Source organism: Labeo rohita, chromosome 5, assembly GCF_022985175.1.
Source record: "Labeo rohita strain BAU-BD-2019 chromosome 5, IGBB_LRoh.1.0, whole genome shotgun sequence".
In the NCBI taxonomy this organism is placed as follows: Eukaryota; Metazoa; Chordata; class Actinopteri; order Cypriniformes; family Cyprinidae; genus Labeo; species Labeo rohita.
The window spans coordinates 35,255,397-35,274,180 of record NC_066873.1 but is presented as its reverse complement, the minus strand read 5'-3'; the positions used below and the strand labels follow the sequence as shown (position 1 = coordinate 35,274,180).

The window sequence follows — 18,784 nt, the reverse complement described above, 5'->3', positions numbered from 1 at the left end:
TCAACAGATCTTCAAGTGCGATGTGTTGGCAGAATAAAGCTGTATGTCAGCAGTGGTTTGAGGCAGTGTGCAGTCAGTCTCAACTGTCTGTGGGAATGAAATCATGATTTCAATGAGATCACATGTGGAAGTGAAGAAAAATAAGAGTTTTGAATCTGACGGAGGAATTCTATGGCCTGTAAAAAGCATCAAACTTTATATTTGATGCATTTGATTACTGATATGTAATAGAGACTTTACGGTAACACTTTACAATAAGGTCTCATTAGTTAAGGTTTTGTTCCTCAGTTTTTTTGCACTCTTCTCCTTGATTTGTTATAACTTTTAGTAGTCTATAGTACTCTAAATGTTTTTCCCGGTCCGACTGATGAGTACAGCTCAAAACATGACAATAATTGACCATTTTCAGCAGCAGTAATCAGCAAAATATGCAAGTTTCGTTCTGTTCAGTGGCATTGTTTACATTCATGTTTATCGTCTTGCCGCCAGTATGACTGATTGATGACGTGTCCCCTGATGAAAAAAACAGCATATGCTTGTAGGTATGTTTTGATGCTGGTTTATGCTGGTCCTTTGCTGGTTTATGCTGGTCCTTGACCAGCAACATGACCAACATAAACCAGCAAGGACCAGCTTAAACCAGCATCAAAACATACCTACCAGCATATGCTGTTTTTTCACCAGGGATGTGAAAACACTCTATAGGAAATACGTTGAAGAATAGCAAAGTTAGGTACAGTAAAGCTTGTATTACCTGAAGCAAAATACAGAAGGATCCCAAATGCTACAGCTTGTTCATTTTTGGCTTTAAAAGCCTTTAATTACTTTTTCAGGAAACTGTTCTTCCCTCATTTGGGTTGCCTGGCTTAATCAGCTCAAGTGGCTTGTGCTATATTGGCAAATTACTCTAAGCAACTTTCTATTATCTATTTCCGTGACTTCAGCTCAGCAGGTGTTTAACTTGTGGGCCAACTGCTAAAAATGTGATGAAAAATCATTATGCAAATATATATAAAAGTATCCATCTGTCCTCGATTTAACCTGTGTGAGGGAGAAATAACCTGCTCGGCAGATGCTAATCTTATTGCATGCGACTGGATTAGAAGGATGAGTTGTCTCTCTACCCTAATGAGAAAAAGAAATTCACACAGTGACTGATGGGATTGAGGAGATGACACTTAAGCAGAAGCTAATACTGAATACTGAGAAATAGGCCTACTGGTGTTTAGAGTTAATGTGATAAGTCTAAATATGCTAATTATTCTGTACCTTTATAGTATTAAGTACCATGGTGGTACTATTTCATACCAACTACGACCATATATTACTTTTAATGATACACTCGCTTTCACTGGGGCTGTACCCTATGGTACAAAAGCTAAAAGGTACATCTTTGTACCTTATTTACATGTTACTATCTTATATGTACATATTAGTACTTTAAAAGTACATTTCAGTAGCCTATTAAAAGGATACTGCCCCAGTGATAGTTTTGTACCTTTTTTTCAGAGATTGTAATTATCTTTACAGAAGTGTAGTAAAACATAACAGAAAATGGAAACTAAGTATACAACATGCTAATTTAGCATTTAGTCATTTATTTTGAAGACAAGCACATTCATACAGATTTAGGTTTTGACTTTAATTTATTCAGTAGCATTGTGATGTGACAAAACCAGTGAAATAAACATCTTACAATAAATACATGAAAATAAAATTAAATACAAAAATAAATACGTATAAACACTTCAGCAGCTTAAACTGTGCACATTAAGACAAACATCCTAATTTAGTACACGTGTTTTTGAAATAGTGTTCAGGTTTAAAAACTTAAATTATAAGGTAGGTTTGGGGAGATTTCGATTTGATAACAACGACATTTAATCGGCGATTACGACGCGATTTAATTAAAGTCCCGCAGGGAAGACGCCATAGGTTTCATGAATATTAATTAAGCCATACTGACGTTGATTCGTAACCTTCCAATAGCAATGAACTGGATCCTGACTATTAAATAGTTTGTTCTGACGTCACGTTGTTCTTGTCCAATGACTAAGCTTGGCTCGTTAATATTCAAAACCAAGCCTTCGCCATAGTAGTGTTCATTTCTCGGCGTGTTTCATCCAGAGGGCCTGTCACCTGCGTCGAAGAGGTTTGTAGACACAAACTGCCATTCCAATCATGACCACCAGCAGTGTGGACAGAACACTTATTAGAAGTACTGCAGGAGGAAATAAAATAAACAAAAAATTCAAATAAGCCAGTGATGCTGATTCAATGCAGTATATTACAATCAAGGTTTTAACTGAGAGCCCAATTTACAATGTACAAACGACAGCACATAAAAAAAATGTTTTGTCACGTAGTGATACAATGGCAGATTCACTCTTTGTGGATGTAATAGGCCTGACACAGGTTCAGTCGCGTGTGTAAATTAAATTCTTACCCAGATTTTGCCTCAGCAGGACTTCATAAGGTCTGTCATGTACTTTAGACTCTCCCAGTTGAGCATTTCCAGACTGGAAAAACGTTAAGCAGCAAGCGATGAGAGAGATCAGACGTGCTGACATTGTAGCGAAACAGCGAGCAGGATGCAACCCAATCCAGACAGAGCTCGACACTGCTGGAAGGTCCTAACGCCGTCGATTTAAAACCATCATGAACATCCCAATGGAGGCTGTTCGCAGTTTCCAATGCGATTATGCAACTTGTGTATAATTGATGTTATTGGGACAAACTTTTAAAATATTTACCATAAATTCAGGGATGATGGTCTGGAGAATTTGATTTATTTTTGCACCCAATGCAGGTCACTCTCTCTGCACTCCTTGATTCCGTTTGGTGGTCAGTATTTTTATATAATGACATGATATTTGACCACCACCTTCTTTAACGCGTACCTCAAGAAAGCCTATGGGCGAGACTTCCGGTTCATTAGCCGCTATTAGGAAATAACGAGAAGAATAACGTGTAGTAAAACAGTAAATTGTTTGCACTACAAACCACTGTGCTCATAATTAAGATCACACATTCAAATAATATGGTAAAATAATATACCAAGTAATATGGAAGTGGATGAGACCAGAAGCCAGGCCCATAAAATTTACAAATGGCCGCGTCCACACTTACGAGAAGAAAAGTCGTCTCTCATAATACTTCGCTGTCATTTTTTATATACCATTATTACAAAAAGTACTGCAGTTATTTCGCACCTCAATTTTTTTTTTTTTTTTTTTTGCCAAATATCGGAAGACTTCACTATTTACTGTTCATTATTTTGTGTCTTAAAAAAAATCTCTGACTGGTTGATTACTTCGGTCAAAAGAGAGAAAGATGTCAAATAGGCCCGTGCTCTTTCAGCTTTTGAAATAGTGTTAATTTAATGCCAAACTAAGAAAACACATAGTATAATGTTAATGCACATTAATTAAAATATATAAAATCTTTGCTAGATTTACAATGTTAATAACTGTGGAAATGCATCGTCACAGTCTGTTCATTAATTTTAGATTTTGCCTTGTTGATAGTTGTGTTTTTGTGCCTAGTTTAAGTGTTTTCTTATATTTTTGCATAAGTTTTTAACTAATTTACAAGTACAGATAATTTAAAATAAAATCTGTATTTCATTTATCCCAGTCATTAAAGCAAATTAAAATGGTTATTTTTGACCAAATGGTGATTTTTGAATTTAATGCTCCATGCTTTAATTTAAGGATTCTAGAACATTTTTGTCAGCTGAATCCTTTTGAATAATAAAAAAAACAACTTACAATCCTAATATTTCAGTTATTTAATAGCATACTTGTATGTTCATGGTTCTGTATATAGATCACATTACATGCATGTAAACAGATATTTTTAAATGTTTTGATAGTTTTTTAGCAGTTTTATTTTTTTTATTTTAAAATAATTCAAAGTCCTTATGAGCTTTTCACTGAATTTTTGTAAACCTCAGTTTGTTAAATTCTGGTTTAGATTCTTCTATAGCCACCTCATACAACACTGTTATTGCAGGTCACATACAGTTTGTCACTCACGAGCCTTTTCCATGCAACTCTTGGTCTTTCATTTTGGTAATTAACAGATGAGCACAGAGCCTGCAGCCTTTTGTTAGGCTCCTCTGTAGTTGAATCTGAGGTCCACCTCTACTCCAGTCGCCTGCACCGAAGCCTTTGATCCATTCTGCGGCCTCTGCTAGAAGTGGCTGAATGTGGAATAGCATTATCTTTGCTCTATTCTCTCACCCCATACCTAAAACTGGCAGAACTGAGCCGCGTTTCCCAGAGCTGCGATTGGTGGCGATTGAAGATCTAGTCTTTAATAAAACATCTCATTTAAATACCTGACACAATGCTGTTCCCTTACCCCTTGTGTGTTTACAGATGCTGGATACTGCAGCTCAATGCAAATCAACATGTTAATTAAGGCGCAAGGCTGTTCACACCAAGAGTGGGAATCACACATTGTAAATCTGAATAGATAGTTACAGCGCTAGATAACAGAACAGATAGAACGATAGATAGAATGAGAGATGTAGATAGGAATGTTCAGTACAGCTTTATTAATTTTCCAGACATACATACAAGCAAAACTCTCTGCCACAACCTACAGTGCAGACATAGTATAGGAACCACATTTTCAACTATCCATAATAAGACATTCATAGCAATTTAATATTTGGTCACATCCAGAGTTCAGTAACAGCCTCAGTTCTTTATTTGGAAAAAATCGTGGGAAGAAAATGAACACGTTACACATAGCTAGGATTTGGGCTCAAGTTTTGTTAAAGAATGAAAAATTCAAACAGTCATGTAGTTTTAATTCAGAAGAAACCCTTATTTTTGTCTTTTTGTCATCCTTTTCTTGGTGAGGCACAATATCAATACAGGTTTTACAAAGTTTTGACATAAAGTAGCTACAATATTTAGGCAGAGTTAAGGCAGAAAAACACCATAATGATTAAATCTCGACAACAGTTATTTCTTAAAAACGCTCTCATTGGCTGAATTTCTCACAATGAGGTAATCTCACTTGCATGTATCTCAAAAACGCTTTGTAGAGGGTACATATGACTTACAATGTAAAAAATACCACTGAACTCTTCATCTTATACGTAAACCTTAAATTAAAAAAGAACATCAACCATTTGTAAATTGCACAGATTATTTAATTAACGATTATAAATGACATTGAATCCTTTAATTTTTCAGATTAATTCTAATTGTACATCACATTTGAATAGATTATTTTTTATGTAATCTTTATCGATTTCAACTGGACAAATCCCTAAAACTATGCAGAAGTTGCTTGGTTTGCTGTGGACACATGTAACGCAATATATGTGGCCTTTTGTGTTTCTCTCAGTGGTTTATGGTACAGGACTTAGCCCCATACTGTCAGTGTGGATGTCTGGCAGTGTTCTCTCTGGTCGCAGACATACAGCAAGGCGCTGAAATTGGATTGAAAACAACATGTGAGCAAATGTACCCATTTGATACATTTAAAAGAATAGAAATCACCCTCAGTTTGTTTCTGCATTGGAACAGATTTGAAAAAATTTCACATTACATCACTTGGATCCTCTACGGTGAATGGGTGCCGTCAGATTAAGAGTCCGAACAGCTGATTTAAAAAGTCCATAATACATAATAACACTCCCAGTAAAAAAAAGTCCATCCACTGTTGTCCTCTTACATCAAAACTCACCCCCAGATTGGTTTAGAATGGTTTTGGACTGTTTTTACTTGTAAACGGTGCTGATTAGTAACATGCAGCTTTTCACTTCACAAGACTTTAATTGATGAACTGGAGTTGTGTGGATTATTTGTGATTTATTGTGTTTTTATCAGGTGTTTGGACTCTCATTCTGACGGCACCCATTCACTGCAGAGGATCCATCGGTGAGCAAATCTCACACTGCACTACCAGTCAAAAGTTTTTGAACAGTAGGATTTTCTTCTGCTCTCTTCTGCTCACCAAGCCTTATTTAATTAAAGTACAGCAAAAACAGTAAAATTTTGAAATAGTTTTACTATTTAAAATGTTCTATTTGTATATATTCAAAATGTAATTTATTTTTGTGATCAAAGCTAAATTATAAGTGTCACATGATCCTTCAGAAATCATTCTAATATGCTGATTTGCTGCTCAAAAAATATTTATTATTATTATTTTTATTATTATTATTATAATGTTGAAAACAGCTGAGTAAATTTTGTTCAGGTTTCTTTGATGAGTAGAAAGTTCAGAACAACAGCATTTATCTAAAATAGAAATCTTTTGTAATATTATAAATGTCTTTATCACTACTTTTGATCGCTTTAAAGCATCCTTGCTAAATAAAAGTATTAATTTCTATCATTTAATTTCCCCCCAAAAATAAATTATAATAATACTGACTCCAAGCTTTCGAATGATATAGAGTATAATGTTACAAAAGCTTTTTATTTTAGATAATGCTGATCTTTGGATCTTTCTACTCATCAAAGAATCCTAAAAAAACTACTCAACTGTTTTTAATATTGATAATAATAACAATAATAATACACATTTCTTGAACAGCAAATCAGCATATTAGAATGCTTTCTGAAGGATCATGTGACACTGAAGACTGGAGTAAAGATACTGAAAATTTAGATTTGCTCACAGGAATAAATTAAATTTTAAAATATATTAAAATATAAAGCAATTATTTTAAATAGTAGACATATTTCACAATAATAAAATAAATGCAGGCTTGGTGAGCAGAAGATAATTCTTTTAAAAACATTAAAAGATCTTGTAGTGTAAACATCTCCAAATCCATTATGGTTAAAAAACAAACTCATCTACATCTTGGATGGCCTGAGGGTGAATAAATTATTAAGCAAATTTTCATTTTTGTGTGAACTATTCCTTCGGTTCTGCAAGTTTCTCCTGAGAATGCTTTTCAAATGGGAGTAGCTGTTGATTTATTCATCTAATGACTCACATGCATGTCTCACCTGTTTAAGAGAGCCTGGAGTCCACACAAGCTTGTACACCATGTAGATGGGAATCCACATAAAGGAGGAAGCTCCAATGATGTAACCGACCGTGATGCTCCAGTCTGGGAACTCGTAGTCGAATAGCGAGAGTGGCTGAGGGTTCAACAGTGAGCTGATGATAATGTACTAAAGAAATGAAGAGGAAAAATATTTGGTGAGTTCAATGAGCATTTTGTACATATAAAAATGAATCAAACAGTGTTATTGGTTGACTCACGTTAAAAAAGTTCAGTTTATCAAACATGAAAAATTTTCTTTGAAATGTCATATATCAGTGTTTAACAATTAATTCAGATTAGGATACTCTCTGAGCGGATTTATAAACTTGAAAACATCTTTAGAGTTTGACTCTGATCAGATTATTTTTTATTCAAAAGGTCCATATTATCCTGTAGACCTGTATGCGGTCCAAGGAGACCAGAAAATTGTAGAGCAGTGGCCTTTGTGTCTTGAAGGAACAGTGACAAATGTCTTCTCTCCAGCATTTCAAATAATGTCTCGAACACTGTCTCAGGGGATGAGACAGGCAGCCGTTTGTCATGTTTTTTAAAAAATGAAAAAAGAATAACAGGAAAATTATGAAAAAATGATTGTGGAAATGTCAGCTGTGTGTGGCAGCTCCAGCCTGTTGAGATTAGCTATAATGCATGCAGAAGTATCTGAGGAATATTAGGCCATACGAGTGCATGCAGTTTGACATTTGCAGACTGGGAATTGTGACCGTGTGGACAGGTGAGGGAATGAGATTATAAAGGTAATAAGGGTGGAAGGGAGGTTGTGGCTGCTTAAGTAGTTTTGAGAGCATGAAAGATGACTTTAACATTTCAGAAACTTTGCACATACTGTCAGAACATCTTTGTTTGAACTTACGGCGAGAAAAGCCGGGCTGATGGCAACCCAACACACTTTCCAGAAGAGTCCTGGAGTGTAGCCCAACATTGATTTGATATCGTTGCTGAATCTGTTAATACCTGGAGAAAATGAAATGAATGAGTTTATTTTATGTACTGATTTTTTTGTTTATGTACACTACCAGTCAAACGTTTTTGGACAGTAAGATTTTTTTAAAAAAAAGAAGTCTCTTTTGCTCACCAAGCCTGAATTTAATTGATCCAAAGTACAGCAAAAACAGTACAATTCTGAAATATTTTTTACTATTTTTTGATATATATTTACTGTTTATTTTGAATGGTATAGTGTATGATGTTACAAAAGCGTTTTATTTCAGATAAATGCTGATCTTTGGATCTGTCTATTCATCAAAGAATTCTGAAAAAAAAATGTACTCAACTCTTTTAAATATTGATAATAATAATAATAATAAAAATGTTTCTTGAACAGAAAATCAGCATATTAGAATGATTTCTGAAGGATCATGTGACACTGGAGACTGGAGTAATGAAAAATGTAGCTTTGATCACAGGAATAAATTACATTTTAAAATATATTCACATAGAAAGCAGTTATTTTAATAGTACAAATATTTCACAATATTACTGCTTTTGCTGTATGTTGGATCAAATAAATGCAGGCTTGCTGAGCAGAAGATGATTTTTTAAAAAAACATTAAAAATCTAAGACTTTTGACTGGTAGTGTACACTTAGACATGACATTAGACATTAGAAAAACATGCATTGCAATAATAGAAATATTATTAAATGTTATTACAATTTTAAATGTTTTTAACTGTTTAAATTAAAAATAGAAGTGTAATTTATGAAAAAGCGGAAAAAGTCTTCAGTTTATCACATTTGAAAACAGCTTAAAACAGCTTACCATTTTTATATTTTTTGTGAAAAAACATTACACATTTTTTCACGATTCTTTGATGAATATAAAGTTCAAAAGAACAGCATTTATTAGACATTTTTTTAAGTAAAAAGTCTTACCATAAAACCAGGATACAGCGGTGGCCTCCAGAAAGACTATAGCTATAATTGAAGAACCAACTCCAAATTCTTCTAGTAACTTTACCACATATGCACCACCCTTGCAAAAAAATAAATAAATAAATAAAATTAATTACATTTATTTGGTAAAAACAAAATAAATCTCTTCTTTACTTTACTGTCCTACAAGATAGATAATCATATTCTATAAGATATACTCTGTCTTATAATTTTGTGTTATACTGCTGAAATATTCTTATTCTGTTGGTAAACTTCAACAAACTGACATCAGTTTTACTCAAACTTACTTTAGTAAGGGTGCTCAGAGAGCCCAGAAAGCAAACAACCACCAGTCCAAGAACAAACAACTCTCTGCGATGGGACAGGGTATCTGGGTACTCATCCATTACAGCTGTGATTATGGCCTCTAGCCCACCAAACTGAAGCAAGAAAACACATAAAAAACTTATGAATACTTAATCATATATTTTTGTGATTCAGCTGTTGATTGTACAAACTCAATTCAGGCTTCTGGTAGATCATTTCAGATTTTGACATACTACTGATCTAAAACTACAAAAGGTATAAGTCTCATATTGGCTTACATGAGCAGTGATATTGTTATACATTTCATATTGAATTGGTGTTCTTTGTTGCATTTACACTCTTAAAAATAAAGGTGCTTCACGATGCCATAGAAGAACCGTTTTTGTCTAAATGTTTCCATAAAGAACCTTTAACATCTGAAGAACCTTTCTGTTTCACAAAAGGTTCTTTGTGGTGAAAGAAGGTTCTTTAGATTATAAAAAGGTAAGAACGAGATGGTTCTTTAAAGAAGCTTTGACTGAATGGTTCTTTGTGGAACCAAAAATGGTTCTTCTATGGCATCGCTTGAAGAACCTTTTAAAGCGCCTTTATTTTTAAGAGTGTATTTGCATGCTATCTTTGTTCTTTCATCTCTTTAGCCATTTATGGCAAAGACAGTGTTCGAAGTTTAAAACTTTAATGCATTTAATTCAAACAGAGCCAAGTCTAAAAACAAAAGTTTCACCTAAAACAGTAACATTATTTTATTGCTTCCTTGCAAACACTGGTATTTCTATCAGGACATGCAAATCTATTTCTGTCTGTCATGTATTTTTCATATCTGTATTTCTATAAATTATATACTTTTGCTGGCTTCATATGCATATTTACAAATATTTTTGTTTCTTAACAGGTATTGGTGTTTACATACTGTGCTGTCCAATCCAAGGGTAATCATCATCACAAAGAAGATGATGGCAAAGAAAGTTGACCCAACCATGTTTGCAATGGCTTCTGGATATGTGATGAAGAGCAGACTGGGTCCTAGATGAGGTGCAGAAAGTCAAAAGACAAACTTGAGGTAAAAGACAAAATGCTTTATTTACAGAGCTGAAAGCATTGCATGTTATTTATAGTTTGATGCAGCACACTTACAGTAAAACTCATAATAATTGAACTATTATGAAAAACAAAGGTAAATCTCACCTTTGTCCCTGGCTACGTCCTCAACGTTTACATTTCTCTGTTCAGCCATGTATCCCAGGACAGTGAAAATAACAAATCCTGACACAAAGCTTGTCAGGCAGTTCACCAGACTGGTTACAATAGCATCTCTGTACAAATCATAAACAAATATATATATGAGTGATACTTGAGTGTGATGACTGACAGAAATCGCTGTGGGTGGTTGCCAGATCCCATGTCCAAGTCTATGTGATATTCTCGTCCTTAGATATGACTTGATCCCTTCAGATTGCCCATGTGCCTCCTCACAGTCTTACAGTACAATTCAATTTCCTCTCATTCAACTATGCTGCCCATTCATCGCTTTAAACTGGCCATAATTCGCAGGTCTAATCTTGTTTTTATTTCATTTACTCGTGGGCCAGGGCATTTGTTTCAGTTCATCATATGACTCATCAGACCCCAGTTCATTTTGATGGCATTTCTCCTCAGTTAGTGAGCCCAGAGCCAAGTGTAAATAAATGGCTAAGCTATAGATAGAATCAGAATTAAGAGTGAGTGGGAATCACATTGGCCAGAATTGGCAGGTCTGTTTTCGTTACACCACAGTGAGTACGTTTACATGGACAACAATATTCAGATTTTAACACAATTAAGATAATACTCTGATTAAGAATCTTTTTGATTACCTTAACCCGACTAAAGTCATACTCAAAGTAAACTCAAATCGAATTAAGACATGTGGAGCATTCCTATTTTAGTTGCATTATCCAGGTGCAGTATAGACATGTACACACCTTAATCACACTAATACCTTTGTGTAGGACTTTTCGCCACATTTTGCGACAGGATACACACACGGCAGTGGTAAAATGTTTGACAGCTTTCTGTTTGCACGTATAGCATTACGAAAAATTAACTGCACTTGAAGCTTTTGTAAAATTAAAAAATGAAACACCCCAAACTGTATTTGGCACCATAACGGAGATGAACTGTATGTTGATACGTGAAATTCTGGAGGGGATGTCAGATGCCGTAATGTGGGGACGTAATGACGTGTGCCATTAATTGATCTATGTACTATAACATGTAAAACGGGAACATGAAAGGAGTTCTAAAAGGAACTCATGTAAACACCTTAATCATATTGTCTTATTCAGAATAAAGTAAATAGTTAGATTACGGATGTCCATGTAAACATAGTCAGTGTCAGTTTAAACTGTTGTTGTTCTGTTCATAGACTATCATTCAAATCTTTGGGATCAGTAAGATTTTTTTAAAGAAATTAATACTTTTATTCAGCAAGGAAGCATTACATTGATTTATATTTCAAGTAAATGCTGTTCTTTTGAAGTTTCTATTCATCAAAGAATTTTGGGGAAAAATGTATCATGGTTTCCACAAAAATACTTAGCAGCACAACTGTTTTCAACACTGATAGTAAAAATGAATGTTTCCTAAGCAGCAAATCACCATTTTAGAGTGATTTCTGAAGGATTGTGACACTGATGACTGCAAACAAAAGCTATGTATTATTTTAATATCCTTTATAGGGCTGCACAATTAATCGAATTTATAATTGTTAATACAATTACAGATGCCACAATTATGTAATCGCTCAAAGGCACAATTACAGAAAAGAAAATCTACTTACATTATTCTGCTTTCTTAAGATGTGTGTGTGTGAGAGAGAGAGCGTGTGTGTATTTTTCCTACAGGTCACCACAAGGGTTTTTTGTCCTCGTTGTTTTAATTTTTACATTTTTACTTTTTTTATATTTATAAAAGAAACTATATATAAAAATGTGGCATGCAGTTGCTTCAAACAATCGTATAAAGCTTTTCAAAACATCATTCAGTGTAAATTGTGATTAATAATCGCAATTACAATTTCAAGGGAATAATCGACAATTATGATTTTTGTCATGATCATGCAGCCCTAACCCTTTATATTAAACGATCACGAAGAACTCACTGCAAATGCTGATAAATAAAGGATGTTGAAAATTCCAGTAGATCAGCGTGATGAAAATGAAGGTTTTGTTTGTACCTGTAGCAGTTATTGTTGAAGGGATTGTAGCTGGACAGGGCGAGCAGAACGCCAAAACCAGGACCAAGAGAGAAGAAGATCTGTGCAGCTGCATCTACCCATACCTACAAAACATTAGACACTATAAAAAAAAAGCAGTGCTAGAGAAAAACACATGAACATGGATCAAAAAATTGCGAATTATAATAATAATTTGTAAAATCCAACATATTCAGTTCCAATTTAGGAACTGCTGAAGACAATGACATCACAGAATACTGGGATTAAGCGGTGCTTGATCACATCTGAAGATTTGTGTGAAGAGAAACGTGTGTATGCGTGTGTGCATGAACGTGTGTGTCAATGAGTATGAGGGCCTTTCATGATGGAAAAAATTCTGAACCAATTACGCATCTCATTAGCCCCTAGTGCTTTATTTTTGCTTCTCATCATGGTTCTCTGCAGCGCTGCCTCACCTAGCAAACCGTATTGGCCTTATACAGCTAGTATATATTGCCTCCATTGACCATTTACGTATATATACCTATGGCAATGTTCATTTATATATCATTTATTTCTTTATTATTGACTTATCTTAAAATTTATGAAGAAATATGCCTTTTATAAAGTCCACATTTTCCCCAAGTCATTTTAGCCACTAGTGATTCATGAGTTTCCTGCCCAAATGCCTCAGGTCTTTTTATTACTGCATGAAATAAAAACACTTCCCCACATACATGCATTTTGCCATCGAATCAGCACGTAAATACATTTAAAGGTAACATGATAAGTAAAGAATGTCAAGAAACAACACAATCTAATTTAACAATAAATCAATGCTAGACACAAAGAGGAAAAGTCTGAGAGGCGATCAGAGAAAAGCACTCACGCTGGTCTCCTGCAGTTTTTCCCATTTGGGATTGAGGTAGAACACCACTCCTTTCCACGCTCCTGGCAAAGTTGCACCCCTGATCATGAGAATCAACAGCACCACGTACGGCAGGGTGGCAGTCACCCATACTACCTGAGAGAGACACGGGAGGATGTGGAATGAGGTGATTGTTCCTCAGAATAACAAGATGTGTTTCATTTAATATGTTAGGACTCTGTAACCTTTCCTGAAGTCTTGACTCCTTTCCACAGACTGAAGTAGACGATGGTGAAGATGAGGAAGAGACAAAGCATGAGCTGCCAGCGAATGTATCCCACATCCCCGAGTCCAGACGATTCATGGACTGCCAGGACGTTCCTCCTGTTTTAAGATGGATTTACAAAGGTAGAGTCTGAAACTGACCGGAACCACAAAGCATATGCATATAATGCTTCAATGCACACAAGTTTACTGAACAAATATAGAAAGAAATGCACAATGCAGCTCTTTTGGCATTTAACTGAAAGATTAATATGCTGTTTCACTTTTTCTTCTGAGATTTGTAGTAGTCCATATTTGCAACATATTCATCTACAATGCTGTTTTCCCCCCTTGTTATATATTTTTGCTAAACTAGCCCTCATTTTCTTTCCCTTTCCTGCATCCCTCTCTTTCTCTGTCATATTTGCCCCCTCTCAGTGCAGCCACTTACATGCACTTACGTGTAAAACTCCTCGGCGGGTGAGCGTGAATAGTTAGTCCAGGTCACATTGTCTTTTCCGAAGTAGTTAGTGCAGTTTTCTGTGTTCCAGTCATTATCGCAGCTGGTCCAGGGCAGAGTGCTGCTGAAGGAGGAGTAGAAGTAGAACAGAGCCCAGGCGATGATGGTGTTATAGTAGAAGGACACATACAGTGCAATGATGCAGATGGCGAAACCAATACCTGACAGGGAAGGGGAAATAATGTCAGTGTTTTGTTAATGAAATCTTGTTTTTTTTATTAATCTTGTTAAAGTTGTGACATTTTTCTTACCTTTAAAAATAGGGCAAATATGTTTCCATATGGATATGGCACCTGTTCTGTGGAACTGTCCCAGAGCTAACTCCATGTAGAAAAGTGGCACTCCACCAAATACAGCCATCAGGACATATGGAATAAGAAATGCACCTGAAGAACACAGTAATAACAGATTAAAGCACCTTTTTGTGGGAGAGGGAAAGTTTGCAGACTTAAAATAAGTTTGTAAGTATATAAATCTAATGTAACATTTCAGATCAGCAAACACTATTCACTATGAAGTATTTGCATGCTTATTATAAGCATATTGGCTTTTTTATTAGTACAAATCTGACCCTGGACCACAAAAGCAGTCTTAAGTAGCACAAATATATTTGTAGCAATAGCCAAAAATACACTGTATGTGTCAAAATTATCGATTTTTTTTTTATGCCAAAAATCATTAGGATGTTAAGTAAAGATCATGTTCCATGAAGATATTTCATGAAATTCCTACCGTAAATATATCAAAATGTAATTTTTGATTAGTAATATGCATTGCTAAGAATTTCATTTGGACAAAGCGATTTTCTCAATATTTTGATTTTTTTGCACCCTCAGATTGCAGATTTTCAAATAGTTGTATCTAGGCCAAATACTATACTATCCTAACAAGGATTCAAAGTTTATTTATTCAGCTTTCAGATGATGTATCGTGATGATGTAAAGTATATAGATGATGTAATTTAAAAAAATTGACCCTTATGACCGGTTTTGTGGTCTAGGTTCACATATTATTCTGCGTGACCATATTCTAGATCCCAATACCCCATACTGCCACCATGACTACTACAACAGACAACTACTACTACAGCAGCAGAGTTTATTATGGGAAAGCTCTTAATTAATAGCGAATATGTGACCCTGGACCACAAAACCAGTCATAAGGGTCAATTTTTGGCAAATGAGATTTATACATCATCTGAAAGCTGAAAAATAAGCTTTCCACTGATGTGTTTTGTAGGATAGGACAATGTCTGGCCAAGATACAACTGTTTAAAAATTTGGAATCTGAGGGTGCAAAAAAATAAAAAATAAAAAATTCAAAATATTGAGAAAATCACCTTTAAAATTGTCCAAAATATCTTCATGGAACATGTTCTTTACTTAATATCCTAATGATTTTTGACATTAAAGAAAAACTGATAACTTTGACCCATACAGTGTATTGTTGGCTATGGCTACAGATATACCCGTGGTACTTATGACTGGTTTTGTGGTCCAGGGTCACATATGTGTTCCCTAATCCAATGTGTTACCAAAACTTCCATTACCTAAATATGTCTGTATGTTGTAAGTATTTCTTTTATGTTGTTAAAAAAGGTTTGAGAGTATTCTGACACTTGTTGATCTCAGTATCTGCCCAGTTTAAATCATGAAAAGCCTAAACATGATTGATGACTGCAGCTGGTCATGTCTGCTTCACAGGTGCACTAATGCATGTTTAAATAAACTTATCTATCATAAACGTTATTTCATATATGGAGAATACAAAAAGAAGCTACACTATTAATTCAGGTCAGTCTGTATAATATAAAAAACACTGAATGAAAGGGTACATAAATAGGGAAAATCACGTTAAAATGCATGAAAAACTCTTCTTTGAAACGTTTCACGTTTTTTACACAAATATTACACCAGTGTTATTGAAAAACTACATAATTAACAGTAGAAATCTTGTAGCTTTCAGGTAGCTTATAAAAACAAGGAATGTTTTCCCCTGTGATAAATACTACTCTATACTGTAAAATAAATTTCATGATGATGATGGATGGGAATCTTCATGTCTGCTCTTTCTACTTTTTTCTACTACTGTGTATTATTCTATATATATGTATTTATATTTTCTGCCTCGATTCAACGTTTTCTTTCATTTCTAATTTTTTAATTAAATGTGTGGCGTTGGCATCATTTTGATTTTGCTTAAAAACTTAAGACACTAATTAACCTAACGTTTTAGTTTCGTGTAAGTTACCATCAGAAAACACGTTCTGTTGTTTTTTCTGTAGTTAGGAGTTTTGTCAAACGTTTAAAAAGAGTCTTAATTTCAGCACCGTGGACAGCTCATCTGCCCAACGACACAAGCAATGGTGCTTTTAACTGTATTATTTACTTATCAAACATCACATTTTTGTGAATGATTATTATATAAGCAAAATAAAAAGAATAAAAGTAAATACAAACTGTTCATAAAAGTTATAAACTCTTACCACCGCCGTTTTGATAACAGATATATGGAAATCTCCAAACATTTCCGAGGTCTACCGCAAACCCGATGACCGATAAGAGAAAATCCATTTTTTTGCTCCATTTATCGCGGGATTCTGTCTGAATGATGACGGGCACCGGGTTGCTGTTGTACCCGGCGTTGTTTGGAGGACCCGGGGCGCAGAGGTTCCCGTGAGCCATCACTTGCTCTTGGTGAGGCATCTTCGCTGGTCCCGGTGACTTGGCAAACTGCAGAAGTACTTGTAAACTGCGTAAGAACTGCCTTTTGTGAGTTTTTCAAGTTTAAAAAGTAGTAAGAATATTTTTGTTGGCTTATACTCGACGTTTGGTCAAAAGAGGCTGCGCGGGGGACCGCAGCATGCTGCTGTGGTTGATTTCCCTGCTGGTGGGAGTAAAAGCTTGAGGATTAACCAAGAGTCCCCCACCTGAGCGCGAAAGCTGTGATCGAATGAGATTACACGCGGGAGATGCGCGCGACACCATCACTCACCCCTGACATCCTGCGCGCCCACCGCTATCATTCAAATGGACTTCTCCAAGAGCGCGCTTGAGTACTCGAGAAATATTGCTCTATTTGTCAACCTAATAATGACAATATTTTGAAAAAGAGGCAAGGAAAGTATATTTAGTGAGTACTTTTTTACGGATTGCTTCTGAAATAACTTTTATGCTTTAAAATTTAGCAAACTTAATCTACTAATTCCCCCTGCTGGAATATATTAAACATAGCATATCTGGTTTCTGACTAGTCTAAACTGGTTATTAGCTGGTTCAGTCTGATAGAACATATTGGGCCAGCATGTACTGGTCATACTTAAGATGGCCAGGATGATCACGATAGATGGTCTGTCAGATTTTTAGCACAGATTTTAAGTCAAAAGTTTACATACACCTTGCAGAATCTGCCGAATGTTAATTATTTTACTAAAATAAGAGGGTTCATACAAAACGCAGGTTATTTTTTTATATAATACTGACCTGAATAAGATATTTCAAGACATTTACATACAGTACACAAGAGAAAATAAGTTGAATTTGTAAAAATGACCCTGTTCAAAAGTTTACACAAGCTTGATTCTTAATACTGTGTTGTTACCTGAATGATTCACAGCTGTGTTTTTTGTTTGTTTAGTGATAGTTGTTCATGAGTCCCTTATTTGTCCTGAGCAGTTAAACTGCCTGCTGTTCTTAAGTAAAAATACTTCAGGTCCTATAAATTCTTTGTTTTTTTAGCATTTTTGTGTATTTGAGCCCTTTCCAACAATGACTGTATGATTTTGAGATCCATCTTTTCACACTGAGGACAACTTAGAGACTCATATGCAACTATTACAGAAGGTTCAAACACTCACTGATGCTTCAGAAGGAAACACGATGCATTAAGAGCCGGGGGTGAAAACTTTTTGTATTTAAAGATCATGGTAAATTTAACTTATTTTGTCTTCTGGGAAACATGTAAGTATCTTCTCTAGCTTCTGAAGGGCAGTACTGAATGATATTTTGGCAAAATGAGAAAAATGTATACATCTTCGTTCTGTTCAAAAGTTTTCACCCTCGGCTCTTAATGCACGTTTTTTTCTTCTGAAGCATCAGTGAGTGATTGAACCTTCTGTAATAGTTGCATATGAGTCCCTCAGTTGTCCTCAGTGTGAAAAGATGGATTTCAAAATCATACAGACATTGCTGGAAAAAATGCTAAAAAACCAAAGAATTTGTGGGACCCAAATGATTTTACTGAAGAACAGTGGGCAGTTTAACTGTTTAGAACAAACAAGGGACTCATGAACAACTATCACTGGAAAAAAAGCACAACACAGCTTTGGATCATTCAGGTAACAACACAGTATTAAAAATCAGTACTAATAATAACGTTTAGCAGATTCTGCAAGGTGTATGTAAACTTTTGACTTTAACTGTGAAAACATAAATCCACTAAAACAAATTTTGTCTTAATTTTCAGGCAAACTCATGGTGATGTTTAAGTTATAAACTGCAGTGATGAGTTCACTGTATTTTCTCTAGCAATTTGACATGTATTAATGTAAAGTAAAAAGAAAGACTCATCAAAACTCAGAAAGAAAAAAGTAGAACTGACTGAAATTAAGGTGAACAAAGCTGGATTTTCCAGCAGGACCTCTGTATTGTTTATTGATTTTCATCAAAACTATCATCATAAACAGTCACAAAATCAAA

At 35.0% G+C, this 18,784-nt stretch overlaps 1 protein-coding gene across 1 annotated transcript; it reads right to left on the bottom strand.

Annotated features, from left to right (window-relative positions):
* Positions 1-4,551: 4,551 nt before the first annotated feature.
* On the bottom strand, positions 4,552-17,002 carry slc6a4b (solute carrier family 6 member 4b). Its single transcript, XM_051108786.1, has 13 exons — positions 16,573-17,002; positions 14,339-14,473; positions 14,029-14,248; positions 13,549-13,687; positions 13,325-13,459; positions 12,457-12,560; positions 10,428-10,555; positions 10,153-10,265; positions 9,224-9,355; positions 8,916-9,015; positions 7,896-7,996; positions 6,984-7,151; positions 4,552-5,449 (listed from the first exon to the last, which is right to left on the bottom strand). The coding sequence occupies exons 1-13, from the start codon at positions 16,790-16,792 to the stop codon at positions 5,369-5,371; spliced, it is 1,776 nt and encodes a 591-aa protein (XP_050964743.1). The 5' UTR covers positions 16,793-17,002; the 3' UTR covers positions 4,552-5,368.
* Positions 17,003-18,784: the final 1,782 nt, after the last annotated feature.